General features: G+C 54.9%; 1 protein-coding gene and 1 long non-coding RNA gene across 3 annotated transcripts; both read left to right on the top strand.

The window, feature by feature from the left end:
- The first annotated feature begins 308 nt into the window (after positions 1-308).
- SH2D6 (SH2 domain containing 6) lies at positions 309-7427 on the top strand. Its single transcript, XM_045054499.1, has 16 exons — positions 309-329; positions 694-728; positions 1142-1212; positions 1288-1417; positions 1988-2058; positions 2720-2780; positions 3699-3721; positions 4168-4228; positions 4598-4676; positions 4855-4885; positions 5009-5033; positions 5184-5261; positions 5437-5495; positions 5772-5855; positions 6025-6183; positions 6806-7427. The coding sequence occupies exons 7-16, from the start codon at positions 3719-3721 to the stop codon at positions 6920-6922; spliced, it is 696 nt and encodes a 231-aa protein (XP_044910434.1). The 5' UTR covers positions 309-329; positions 694-728; positions 1142-1212; positions 1288-1417; positions 1988-2058; positions 2720-2780; positions 3699-3718; the 3' UTR covers positions 6923-7427.
- Positions 7428-7580: 153 nt separating this feature from the next.
- LOC105260449 lies at positions 7581-12525 on the top strand. Of its 2 annotated transcripts, none has more exons than XR_006595709.1 (2): positions 7581-8658; positions 12241-12525. It is a non-coding gene; the product is annotated as an uncharacterized LOC105260449 (long non-coding RNA). The 2 variants fall into 2 exon arrangements; XR_890156.4 differs by having other exon boundaries at positions 7581-8464.
- The last annotated feature ends 1103 nt before the right edge of the window (positions 12526-13628 follow it).

Genomic DNA, 13628 nt, shown 5'->3' on the forward strand with positions numbered 1-13628 from the left:
GCGGGGGAGGTTATGGGAGCCTCTGGGGCAACTTGGTCTGGGGTTAGAGGACACAGCAGGCCCACCTTCCTGGTGCTTGTGAGATGCAAATGATGAGAACAATAGGGCCTCTGTCCCCTGGCCATTTGTGGCAGAACCTCTGCTCAAGGGAGGCATTGCTGCTTCTGCTGGGCCATGGTGAGAGTTAGTTCTGGGGCAGCCCGAGATGCACAGACCTGCCCACCCCTTGGGGCCCAGGAATCTTCCCAGGGAGAGGCATCCCAGCTGCACTGACTACCCCCTTATGCCCCTCTCTCTTTGCAGGACAAGCTCAGGGGGAGCAAGCCCCGGTGAGTACTCAGCTCCGCTCTTTCCTCTGCCTCCTCTCTGATCTCTACCTCGCTGCCCCTTTCCTGGGCACGGCCCTACCTGCCCAGTAAGACCATTCATGTACTTCTACCCCGCTGTGAGCGCTAGGGCTCCCCCACTACCAGCTTCACTGGGGCACCAACTCATCCAGCTGTGTACCCACCGGGCACTGGCTCTGCCCCCGGGACTGTTCTTCCTGCTGTCCTGATCCCAGGCCAGTGCCACACAACTCCAGGGGGCGCCATTCACATAGTCATGGATGTGAATGTCCTGGGAATTGTGCAGTGTCTGGCTGACACAAACTCAAGGGCCTCTTGGGCAGAGTTGACTAGAGTCTGATTGCAGGTTGGGGCCACCCCTTCCATCTCCCAGATGTGGAGGTAAGTGACAGTGGCAAGAGGGGCCCCCTGCAAGCAGAATGGGGTCCCCTGCAAGCACAGTCTCTTCTGAATGGCTCCGGACCCCTCCTGCCCATTGTAGTCCAGCACTACTAAGTCACCGGGGCCTAGCCTTTCCATCTGTCTTGCTCAGAATTTGGGGTGCACGGGGTAGGGGATTGTCATAGCTGGAACTTAGCTGGGAGGCCCCCTTATTTTCAAAACGCCTACCTCACTGGCCCTGCTGCAGTGTTGGAAAGGTTGGTCATGAATGGTTCCTTTGAGTTGAGTGAATCACTGAGGCCCTACTGTAAAAGTGCAGATGGTTTATTATATTGGGGACAGAGAGTAAGTCATTGTGGGGTGGGGGTGGGGGTGCTGGGAGATAAGGCCAGTCTCATCAGTCCCCTGTCCAGATTCCCCAGCTTGGAAAAAAGATGTCCCCAGCCCATGTCCTCTGCCTGCCTCTGGGACCTGGAGACACACAGTAAGTATAGCTGCTGAGACTAGAGGGGAGGGAGGTGGGACGCAGCAGCTACCACTGGTCCTGCTCCTCTTCTAGCCCTTCCAGAAAGCCCAGGAGGAGGAGGAAGAGGAGGAAGATAAATATGAGCTGCCCCCCTGTGAGGCTCTACCCCTCAGTCTTGTCCCTGCCCACCTTCCTGGCACCGAGGAGGACTCTTTGTACTTGGGTAGGGGTTGGGAAGGTGAGGAAGGGAGTTGGGTGGTCAGGCAGGACAGAGGGTCCCCACAAGAAAAGCGGGTGCAGACCTTGCCTCTTCTCCCTTTGTATGTGCTGGGCCACGGAAGGGGGGGTTGGGGGTGAGGCCTCAGCTGGCAGTTGCTGAAGCCTCTGGGCAAGGCAGAGAGAGAGGATGGAGGAGAGGAGGAGGCAGGGGGGAGAAAGGCAGGAGGGAGAGTGGGAAGGGGAGAGCCTGAGGGGCACTGTAACCAAGGCAACGGTGGGAAAGCAGGAGGCCCCACAGGGTCCCTGGGGCCTCCTCTGAGATCCCGCGCACTTCTCGAGCCTGGGTAGGGATGCCAGGAGAGCCGGGGCTGCCGCTGGCATCCCACCCCCAGGGCTCCTTGACTCGGTGGGGGTAGGAAAACTGGCTGCCTCCAGTTGCCATGGAGATGGGGCTGTGGGGAAGCCAGTGAGGGGGAGGGGGAGGAGGAAATAAAGGCTAGGTAGGGGGTGGGAGGAAAACAGGAACCTGTGTGGGAGGAACCCACGCACCCACAATGCTTGGGGCCTTTTCCAGATCACCCTGGCCCCCCGGGCCCATGCAAGTCACCGCCACCGCCACCGCGACCCCAGCCCCAGCCCACAACGGTGAATAACACCCCCTCAAGTGCCTCCTTCCCCCGCCCCCCCACCTCACCCCAGGCTACCATTTCCCAGTGAGTAAATCTAAGAGGCAACTCATCCGCAAGATTCCCCCACATCTGCATTCTAGAAGTCCCTGAAAAATTAGATGTGTCAGAAGCAGAGCCCGGTTACCAGCGGCTGCTCCCTTCCCCTCCCCCTTCCCGGTCATTCCCCCCACCCCCACCAGTCAGCGTCCAGGGACTCACCCTTCCGGTGGAGCTGGGAGGGCTGGAAGGCCAGGCTGCCCCTCCCTGGACCCTGGAGCCTGAGGACCCCTCCCTGCCTAGAGAGTGAAGAAATCCCTCACTTGGCTGCCATCACGGCCAGCTGGAAAGGCCCACTGGGCTTGAGAAAAGCTTATGGGCTTGGAAGTTACCACTTTCATCATATATTTTACTGGAATAAAAAGAAAAAAAACAGGGAGAGGTTCACAACAAAGAGCACAAAGCAGAGGCAAAGAGTTACCTCTGTACATTAGTTCTTGTACTGCAGTGGTTTTAAGGCCGCGCAGCTATACTTAACCCCACTGCATCCCACCCCACCATGTTGCCCTTCCCATGCCCCAGTTCCTCTCCCTTCTCCCACCCCTAACCCTGCTCTCCCTCCCGCCCCATTGTGCCCACAGCTGAAGGCAATACTGAACCTGCAGGAGGCTAGGAAGCAGGGACAGCCCTTTGGGAAGCAAGGTAATGAGGACTTCCTACCTCTTTTAGAGGCCCACTCACTCCCTACCCTGAGATGGGGCATCCTGGCCCCCTCAGGGCAGACTAGGGTTCGGGTTACTCGGGCTCATGCTTTGCCTGGTCACTACACTCCTCCAGCTGTTCCTCATTTTTACCTGAGGAAAAATTCCCCATCCCCGCTAAGGCTGGCAGTTCAGGAGGACCCTAAGGTCTGGAGACCAGAAATGCTTTGGCTGAGATCACAAAAAAAGCAGAGTCCCCGACTTCCAGGTCCTGTTCTGCACCTGCTGTGCTTTCTGGGTCCGGCAAGGGACACTCCAGGATGAAGAGATCTGAGGGCAGCTTCCCCTGCCTGGGGGACCCTCACTATTGAAACACATCTGAGTGTCATGTCCCTGTCGAAGTGGCTCTTTGGCCACCGGTCTCTGATCCCATCCATGTCATTATTGCTACCGCTGTCCAGAGACTTTGCCTGTGATAAGTGCCTTGAGGCCTGTGAACCCAGAACCCTGGGATATCAGGACAGTGAGGGACCTCAGTCAGCACATTTTTGTCTGAAGATGGCCCAAGAAGAGCAGTCTCCTGCCTAAGGTCAAACAGCTAACTTGAGGCACGTTCACGTTTACTGTGCTCAGTGGTTGGTAAACCTTCGTGACCTTGAGGGTGGTTTTGACTTGGGGAACAGCCCGAAGTCATTTGGAGCAAGCCTGGCAAATCATTTGGGAGGTCAAGCCAGGCAACACCACCGGGGGGTGTGAAGCAAGGCGATCAGAGCTTAGGGTGGCTTTCTCCTGGAGCTTCAAAGCTGACTCTGAGAATCCCTTCAGATGAGTTCCAAAGATACTCCATCCTTCCAGCCCAAGTTTCACTGAATTCTTTTCTCCCTGTGCTCATGACTGGTGGTTTCTCCTTTACCTCCAGAGTTGGCTACACCGGCCAGAATGGTGAGTGACCTTTCTCTCAGTCCCCACTCATCCTCTAGGGTTCTGGCTAGGAAGTTGGCAAAGTTGGGGTAGGGGGCCTTGGGAGGGCCAGGAAATAGCCCTAAAACCAAGGGAAAAGGTCCAGAGCAGGGTCGCTCCTGTTTGCCACAGGCCCCTGACAAGGTGTAAGCCAGCTGTCGTATGCCGTCCAAGGCTACTGGGGAAGCCTGGCCTCTGGGCTCCTCCTGGACACCCACATTCTATGAGAGCTGGGGCCTATGGTCACCTCTGAAGGGGAAGGTGCTCGTGGGTGCCCCCTCCCAGGCAAAGGAGCAACTTTAATCATTCTAGCTAGCTCTCAGAAAGAGGTCCAGCTTGTGGTGGTGGTGGTGGGGGGAGATGTCCATAGCCCCCCCACCCCAAGTGATGGCTTCACCCTCCCTCCCATTTGCTGGTCAAACTCTTAGGTGCCAAGCCCTCCAAAGAAATCTGATGAGAACATCTACCTGGAATGTGAGCCCAGTCCAGGTGAACACCTCCCTCTACCCCAGATCCATCTTGCCTGAGGCCCTCAGCTGCTCACAACAGGACACATTCTGGCTCTGTCTTCTTCCCTTGTCTTCCCCACTACCCCACCAATACACATTTGCTTTTGGACACCCACATGGACACCCACGCTTCGGCCTTTGGTCCAGGTTGACCCCTACTGTGCATACTAGAGGGGGAACCCCCTTAAAGCAAGGGTTGCATGGGCTTCCCCACTGGTTGGAAGGACTCCCTGAGAGCCCGGGCTGCTGAGAGACAGCAGGCCTGCAGGCATCTGCACCCCTCCCTGGTCGGTGTGGATTTCCTTGCCTGGTACCCAGTCTCCAGCCCAGCCTGCTTTCACTGTTTTAGTCCTGGCCTTGACTCGAACTCTGAGCTCTCAAGTCCTGATGCCCCCAGACCCTCTTCCAAGGACATCAGTGGTGCCCAGGTGAGTGCCCACCAGGGATGTGTGTGTGTACATGAGAGATGGCCAACTCAAGCTTCCCCAGCTCTGACCCTGGGATCTCTGGGTTCACTGGGTTCTTTCCCTTAAGATAAAATCCTGAGCCACTGGGGCTGAGCGCCCCAGCTCAGAGCCACTTTCTTCCCCAACTTTTTCCCCACAGGTCCACCGTAGCCCCCCAGGAAGCTTGGAATGTAAGAGGCTAGTAGCCAGGGGAGAAGTAACGGGGGGGGGGGGGGGTGCTCAGGGAGGGACTACAGGCCCAGGGGGTGGGCCTACAGGACCAAGACTTTCTGACCAGCCCTCCTGTGTCCCAGGGAGCAGCGAACGACACTTCTAAAGGTGAGTAGAGGCGTCTTCAGCGTGAACCCCAGGCAGTCCTTCCAGGGCCCATCTTTCCAGCCTCTCATGCCCCACTTGGCTGTGGGAGTCCTCACAGCTCTGACTTCAGCTGGGAGCAGGCCTGAGGGGATCCCACTGTGCATTTGCCAGGGTCTGCACCAAAGCAGGAAGCTCCTAGCCCGTACCTCAAGATCATCCCTCATTTGGAGGTTACTCGTGGCCTAGCTGGTAGGTCCTACCAGAGCCCAAGACCTGGAGAGGAGGGATGAAGCACCGGGTGCTCTGCTTGGGGCTTCAGGCCTATGTGCACCGCCCTCTAACCTCGCCCACCTCTGCAGCTGGGCCCAAAGCCTTCTTTGCCTAATCCCCAACCAGCCTCAGCTCTACAATCTGCTTCTTCCAGCAGGAAGGAGATCCTCTCTCTCCTGCATAGCACCCACCCGGAGCACCTCAGCTGCTGAGGTGAGGAGGGGCAGGGAGAAGGCTCTGGAGGAGGCCTGCAGGGCCTCTTGGCGGCCGGTGGGGTGGGTGCGGCTCACCGTAGCGAGGATCACGTTTTGAACATGCGTGTGCAGCACCCTGCTGGGCACCACACACAGACACATCTCTGTTCTGCTTGTGCAGACTCAGTCTAGGGAAGTGAGATGTGAACATGACCGCAGGGCAGGGTTCTCTGTTCCCCAGTCCCTCTCCACTGTCGTGGCACATCTGTGAGTGGCTGCTTGTGTGTGTATACAGGACAGCAGCCTTCTGGGTCAGCCTTGGTACTCGGGGAACTGTGACCGCCATGCTGTTGAGAGTGCCCTGCTCCAATTCCGAAAGGTGGGCAACTGCAGCCCCCCTGGGCTTTCTCGGAAACCCTTCTGCTCACCAGCTGTGGTTGGCTGAGCAGGTGGGGATGGGAGGGCAAGGGGGGTGCTGGGCATTTGCGGGCCAGGGCTGCAGGCAGACAGTTGGGAGATGAGGTTGATGGATGGGGTCTCCTCCACAGGATGGGGCCTACACTGTGCGCCCCAGCTCAGAGCCTCATGGCTCACAGCCCCTTACCCTGGCAGTGCTTCTCCATGGCCGGGTCTTCAACATTCCAGTCCGGCGGCTGGATGGTGGGAGCCACTATGCCCTGGGCCGGGAGGGCAGGAACCACGAGGAGGTGGGTGCTGCAGGAGGATGGGGGCTACAAAGCAAGGAGGGCACAGCACAGTCACATGCTGGGTCCTGCCACGAGCATTTGCCCAGAGGAAAACCCACATTTGGCATTTTTTTTCTGGATTGGGTGGAAATGAGAGTGGCCAGTGACTTGAATTCCTTCCCAGAGGTCTGCCTTCCTCTGGGGGAGGCACCCCTCTTGTAGGGCTCCCTCTGCCCAAGGCCCGGTGGGAGGCAATGGGCCTGCCATGAACCCAGTTAGGAGGAGGGCAGGGCCCGGGTAGTCCAGGTTCCTGCCCATCCCAAGGACTTAACTTTGTGCCTGGCACTTGCGGAGGTTTACGTGCTGGAGGACCTGGGCAGAGGCATGGCCCCAAAGTTATTTCTACCCGGCCTGGGAAATATGAGCCTGGCTAACAACATGCCCGTGGGTGCAGTTGCAAGGAAGTTGTGCGGGGCCTGGAACCGGGCAGCAGAACGGCAGTGGCGCTTCATGGGGCAAACAAGAAGGAAAGTATTTAGAAAAATGTCAACAAACCCCCTCCCCAGAGCCCCTCAGTTCCTTCAGGAAGTTTCTCCCAGCATGAGGCTCAGGGGACTCACTGATGCCCTTCATTCCCGTCCAGCTGTTCTCCTCCGTGGCTGCCATGGTCCGGCACTACACACAGCACCCGCTGCCCCTTGTGGACAGACACAGCGGTAGCCGTCAGCTCACCTGCCTGCTCTTCCCCACCAAGCCCTGACGCCATGGCGGACTGTACATAGCCACCTCTGGCCCCGTAGTTTGCTCCTTGCCGGGGCCATCCTGGGCTGTCTCCCTCTTGCCTCTCCCAAGTCTCCACCCCTCCAGACCCTCTCCACCCCCTTGCCCCAGTCCCTGCAGGCCTGGATGAGAGGCTTTGGGAAAGGTTGCCCAGAGGCAGCAAGAGCCCCTGAGACCCCACCCCACGTTCACCTGGAGCCTGGCACTGCCCTGCCCTGCTGCATCTCCAAGGATTGGAAGCAGGCATCACGCAGCGTCCCCATTCCCAGCCCCCAGGCATGGCTGTGTCTGCACTGTTTACTAGAGCCTCCCAAGCTGCTTTGGATGAAAGCCTCCCCAGGGAAGCTGAGCCTCAGGGAAACAGCCCGGGGTACTGCTTGGACACAAAGAGAATCCTTTCACATTCTTTCGGGGACTTAACACAGGGCAGGCATCTTTGCTTACACTGTACATGGTCCGCTTTCAATAAATATTTGTTGAGTGAATTCTTGAATCTGCTGAGTGAAGCAGAGGCAGCCTCTGTGAGGCCTCCATGAGGTTTCAAGGTTCTGAAGTGTCCCAGGGCACAGACTGCGCCTGGGAGTGATGGAGCCGTGGTGGCCAGGCCAGGGCAAGAAGGGCCAGCCCCATTTCTGCCCCTGATTGGGTCTTTTGCCCTTAGCCGGTCAGTGGAGGCCAGCCCGGGGTGGCTGATTTTTGTTTTATTTTGTTTGTGGAGGTCAGAGTGGAGAAGGGGTAGGAAACGCTTGGCGCTGTCTCTGCCGCCCCATTAAATGATGAGCACGGACTTAGTTAAGTACTTGTCCACCACTATTTGCCTTATCGTGTTCCCCCAGGGAGGAATGAGTCTGACCTTGCTCACTCGATGTTGTCTAGAGTAGGGGAAACAGGAGTACCCCAGGAAGCAAATGGGTAATTGACATGCCAGTGCTAAGATCAAAAGCTACGGAAAGCCCAAGGGTGGAGTTCAGAGAAGGCAAGAGGCCGAGTGCAAAGCCGCCTGCGTGCCGGGCGGGAAGGTCGGCCGCCTCTCAGGGACCCTGGAGGGTCCGAGAATGACGCGCGGCCGGCAGGCGGGCGGGGCGGCGGCAGCGCTGGGCTGGGGGCGCCGCCGGGCCCTGGCGCAGCGCCCGGAACACCCCGTGCCGGAAGCGCCATGTGACCGTGACTGCGCAGAAGCCGTGAGCGCCGCGAAACAAAGGGCGTCTCTAAGGCCGCCTGGCGCTCAGGCTGGCACGGAGGGCCGGACCTCCTACCCCCCGGCCGGGCCCCCGGACTCTGGCGGGCAGGGAGGCCCCGGATCGCGCCCAGGCCCTGGCGGGAGCGCGGGGAGATGGCAGAGGAGTGCCCCGGGGCACCGTGAGATGCAAGTGCGATATCGGGGCCAAGGTCGTGGGGCGTTGGCGGTTTTCTCCGTCACTGCCGTCACTGCCGGCTCTGACAGATTACCCGCTCCTTAATGTCTGTAACAGAGGCGGCGATAATTGTCCCTACGCAATTATCCTAGGGGGAGGAGGCTTAGGTAAGGCGCGCTCTGGAAAGCGGGGAGGACAGTGCGGGCGTCCCCTGATGGGGAGGGCCATAGCGCCTCTCTCCCAGACGAACACACACGGGAATTCGGGTCAGTGACTGCCACTTTCAAGTCCCAGCAGGGATGTAGTTTCTGGCCAGGCCACCTGGAAGAGGAGCAGCATGTGGCAGGTGGCACAGGGCCAGGTGAGGGTGGGCACAGCTGTGTGATGTGGGGAGGGGATTAGCAGCTGGAGACGCCCGCAGAAGCAGGGGGACAGGAGGTCCAAGGACGGATTCCCTGGCTTTGTTAGTCAGCCCTGGCTCCCTCTGGGCCTTCCCCTACCTGACCAGGTGGGAACTCAGGGGCTGGAGAGGGTGGAGAGCCCAACTTCTGGGTGGGCCTCAAGGTACAATCAGATTCTGGCATCTCCCACCAGATTCTCAGCTTTGACTTTTCTTGAGGAGCTCTCTCCCCTAGGGCCGGCTTTTTCTAGCCCTGAATTCGCCTAGCCCCAAAGCCAGCTGGCCCGTGGGGGTAGCAGAGACCACAGCACAGAGCTCTTGAGTTGGTGACCTGACAGAGACTCTGCTTGGTTCCAGTTGGAAAACTAACTTTCAGGAACTAGCCTCACCCCTTCCCTCCCTGGGGAAAAAGAGAGGCGGTTCAGTCCAGGCAGTGGAAACAGCCTGTGATGAGGGCCATTGAGGGCCAAAAAAGAGCTTGGTCTAGAGAGTGACTCAGTTTAGCTAGTACCTCCTCACCCTGCACGTCACACGTGGATGTGCCCTGTTCCAGGAAGCCTTCCCAGATCCCCAAACCTGGGCTCAGGCACTTAGGACACCTTCCAGCAATTGCCTTTTCACTTCCAGGAAAGAACCAAGCTACTACTGCCCATTATTGTGTATTCAGGACCTGGAATACAACAGATGCCAAAATCTGTTGAGAGTCCCTGAATAGGTCAAGTTTACCCTAAATTCCTCTAAAGCTGTTTGCTAATATTCCTTAATCAGATCTTCCTTGGTGAGAGAAAAGTCCAACCTAGTTCTGTCCAGTGATAAAAGAGAATGGTGTGTGGGGGAGAGTGGTGGTCCAGGGGAGCCTGAGAAGCCTCCATAATGAATGTGGGCAAAGGGAAGCCATCGAGGTTCAGAGCAAGGGTGGGTGCAGGAGGGGTAGTATTTCAGGAGGGTCTCTCTAGCTGTGAAGTGCTGAGTGGTTTGGAGAGGCAGCACAGGGGTAGGGAGAATAATCAGGGCCTGCAGATACTTCTGTGATTTAGGTGAGAGATGACATCCTTTGATTTTTTGCCGTGCCAGTGTCCGTCCATACCCCATCCCATTTCTTCTCACCTGACAGGCCAGACTCTAGAAATTTCCAGGCAGAGTCACTAACTGGGGGACCAAGTCTGGGAGAAATACCATTTGGTATCCATTTGGTGAAGAAGCCCATGTATTACCACGAGTGGTTTGCCTGTCTCCATCTGCCATGAAGGGCCTGTAGGACAGGGGACAAAGGAAGTATGCAGCCAGGAAATGCATGAAAGTCGTGGCTGCCCACCCTGGCAAGACCACACCTGCTGGGGCTGGGAGTGTGCTGTCTGCCACCATTCAGCAAGCTTTCAGCTTTGGTTTCTAAAGCAGCAACCTGACCTTGGGCAAAAAACATGGGCTCTATAGTCTAAAGGACCCAAGTTTGAACATGGCTCAGTTACTCACAGCCTGTGTGACCTTAACTTCTGTCTCTTTTACTTTTAAAATGAGGCTAGGGGTGCCCGTGGTTCAGTTGGTTCAGTGTGTCTGACTCTTGACTTTGCCTCAGGTCATCTCACCGTTGGTGAGCCCTGCATCGGGCTCTGCCCTGACAGCCTGACATCTCGTAGCAGGCTTGGGATTCTCTCTCCTTCTCTCTCTGCTGCTCCAGTGAGTATGCATGCTCTCTGTCTCTCTCAAAATAAATAAACTTAAAAAAAAAAACTTTAAAAATGAAGTTAATAATATCTACTTCTTAGGGTTACTGTAAGAATGAGAAATAATGTATGTAATATATACTTAGCCTAATGCAGAGCCTGACATATAGTGGAGCCAAATGATTGGTACCTAATAATAATCCTGTGAATAGGCCAAGCCTGGTTCTGGTCCCACTTACATGATCCCTTTTCTTTTTTTTCTTTTTCTTTTTAATTTTTTTTTAATGTTTTTATTTTATTTTTGAGAGAGAGAGACAGAGAGACAGAGTGCAAGCAGCGGAGGGGCACATACAGAATCTAAAACAGTCTCCAGGCTCTGAGCCATCAGCACAGGGCCTGACGCTAGCTCGCACCCATGAACCACAAGATCATGACCTGAGCCAAAGTATGACAGCAACCCAGGCGCCCCAGCATGATCCCTTTTCAAGGGCTCTTTCTTTCCTTCTTTCTTTCTTTCTTTCTTTCTTTCTTTCTTTCTTTCTTTCTTTCTTTCTTTCTTTCCTTATCAGAGGTTTTTTTTGTTTTGTTTTTTAATGTTTATTTTTGAAAGAGAGAGAAACAAAGCATGAATGGGGGAGGAGCAGAGAGAGAGGGAGACACAGAATCCGAAGCAGGCTCCAGGCTCTGAGCTTTCAGCACAGAGCCTGACACAGGGCTTGAACTCATGAACCGTGGGATCATGACCTGAGCCAAAGTCAGACGCTTAACTGACTGAGCCACCCAGGCACTCTAACAGGCTCTTTCAGACTTGGGCTTCCCCAACACACACACACACACACACACACACACACACACACACACATACATGCAACCTTTAGATATTGTAGGTACTATGATTATTGTTTTGTCTGCCCACCTGGCTTTCCCATCCCCCCTCCTCCTGGTAATGCCATCTACTTCCCTCACCATAGGACCAGGCATGTGACCTAGGTCTGGCTAGGACCAAAGCAGGCCCAGTCAAAGCCTTCTCTGAGATAGATATATTGATGTTGAGAGAGAGAGAAGCCCTTTTTCTAAGCCTGAGTTTGGGCTGCAAATGGCTGGCGTCCCCACCACATGGACAGAACCTATCTGCAAAAGTCAGGCAAAGACAAAGAGCAAGTATCTTGGAGACACTGGGTTCTGCCCCAAGGTCACAGCTTTTGCTATTGTGTCCCTCCCAGCTATGTGAGCTAGAAACCCTTTTTGGTTTAAGCTGGTGGGAGTATGGCTTCTGATATTTGTAAAGAAGACTCCTGCCTGCCACAGGCACTTGTGTCCTTGAAGTTTGGGGGCATCAGAGGTTTTTCTGAGCAGTTAGTTGTAAAACCAGAGTTTAGACTTGTCCGACAGGCTCTAGATCTACCATAAATTATGTCACACATCCCACACATCAATCACAAGTATTTACAGAGTGCATATTATATGGCAGGCAACAAACTAGCATCTCGTTCTCCCTCCACAGCTACTAAAGGACTTCTCCCCACTTTCACTCCCAATCTCTAAGGATCGTTGAGTTAAGAGGACATAAAAAACAGCTCTCTCCACCAGTCTGGGAGAACACATTCACCATCTTTCCAGATCAACACTCCCAGAATCCTCCTCATGTGCCAAAGATGTGAGAGGAACCAGCTAGCTACCTACCTATTTACCTACCTACCTACCTACTGTGGTCTGCTCAGCATGGAGTTAAGTCCTATTCCTGGTCCAGAGTCCTGTGACAGAGTTTCTGCCTGCACCCTACTCTGAGCGACAGGTTTCTGCTTCCTTTACAGCTGCAGTGACCATTTATAGGGATACTGAGGTCATTTTAAAAGTGTTTTTTTTTTTTTTAATCTAGATTGACCCCAGATGTCTCCTTTGTTTAGTTTGCAAGTCTTGTTGAAGAGACAGACGGATGTTGGGAACAGAAGGACTTCAGGACAGTGGTTTCCAAATCTGGTCCTCAGAACACCCATGGACCATGATGATGACATCACCAGTTGGTGACAAAAAAGGAGAAAAACGCAATTCCCAGAATGAGCTCTTCCTGAAGCAAAATTATTCCATTTAAAGGACCATCTTTTAAAGGGAAATCAAGTTCTTCCTCCTTTTTTGGTATTAAATTATACTTTCTTTTAGGTCACTTGATTTTGCTAGGCCCCATCTTTAAAATGGAATAGGAGAAAGGAACACCTGGGTGGCTCAGTCAGCTAAGCCTCCGGCTTCGGCCCAGGTCATGATCTCATGGTTTGTGAGTTCAAGCCCTGCATCAGTCTCTCTGCTGTCAGCACAGAGCCCATTTGGATCCTCTGTCCGCCCCCCTCTCTGCCCCTTCCCCAGCCATGCGTACGCGCTCTCCTATCTCTCTCAAAAAAATTAAACAATTAATGAAGTAAAATGGAATAGGAAAGGCAGGGAAAAATAAAATAAAATGCAATAGGAGGGGCAGGGTGCTTGGCTTAAGTAACCTCCAAGGGCCTTTCCAACCTCGATATCTTCAGGGCCTGGGGCTAATTGCATGCTGCCTGGGACTGTGTGTCTTTCACAGCCTGGCCTACCTCCTTCTATGCTCTCTACTTCTCTACCCCCCCAATCCCCTCCAGTCCTCCCTGCTCAGCCTCACAAGCTTTGCCCTCTCAGCTGAGATCTCTTACGCGCTCCTTGCGGAGAAGCACCCCCCCCCCCCCCCACAGAGCGTTTTGGATTAAATGAAAACCCAGGAGATATAGCTTATAAAAGGCAAATGTAGGTTTGGGATAGTCTAATGTTTGTCCTGAGATAATGAGTGGATCAGCCCAGTCTCCATTAAAGCCTGGAAGTTAGGGCAGAGGGTCTGAGCGAAAACCCAAGAACAAACACCGAGGCAGGGGCTGCATGGAGGGGAGAGCATTGAAAGAGAAAGTTCTAGCAGAAGAATGCTGTCATGGACTCCTACAGCACCTGAGCTGGGGAACCGTCTTATCCATCTTGTCCTGTCTCCTCACGTTGCAGATGAGGAAATTAAGGCCCAGGAAGGGGACAGGAGTCTGTGATTGGTTGGGGTGGGGGTGTGTACATTTTTTCTCTAGCAGCACAAGTCTGGGTAAGGCCTGGACATGGGGACCAGCTGAGGAAGACTTGGAAACTGAGTCCAGGAGAAGCTGGAAGCACTAGGTTAGGGCTGACCCAGGCCTCCCATGAACCCTTGTGTCCCTGCCCCCCCGTCTGCCTTCTCTGCTTTAGCCCTCCAGGGTCTCCTTTCCTTTG

This window comes from Felis catus, chromosome A3 (assembly GCF_018350175.1).
Source record: "Felis catus isolate Fca126 chromosome A3, F.catus_Fca126_mat1.0, whole genome shotgun sequence".
NCBI lineage: Eukaryota > Metazoa > Chordata > Mammalia > Carnivora > Felidae > Felis > Felis catus.

Excerpts from the sequence above, each read along its gene's own strand:
- SH2D6 (XM_045054499.1), top strand. Across the intron at positions 5,496-5,771 it reads GGAGCACCTCAGCTGCTGAG|GACAGCAGCCTTCTGGGTCA; the intron begins GTGAGGAGGGGC and ends GTGTGTATACAG. Across the intron at positions 5,856-6,024 it reads CCCTGCTCCAATTCCGAAAG|GATGGGGCCTACACTGTGCG; the intron begins GTGGGCAACTGC and ends TCTCCTCCACAG.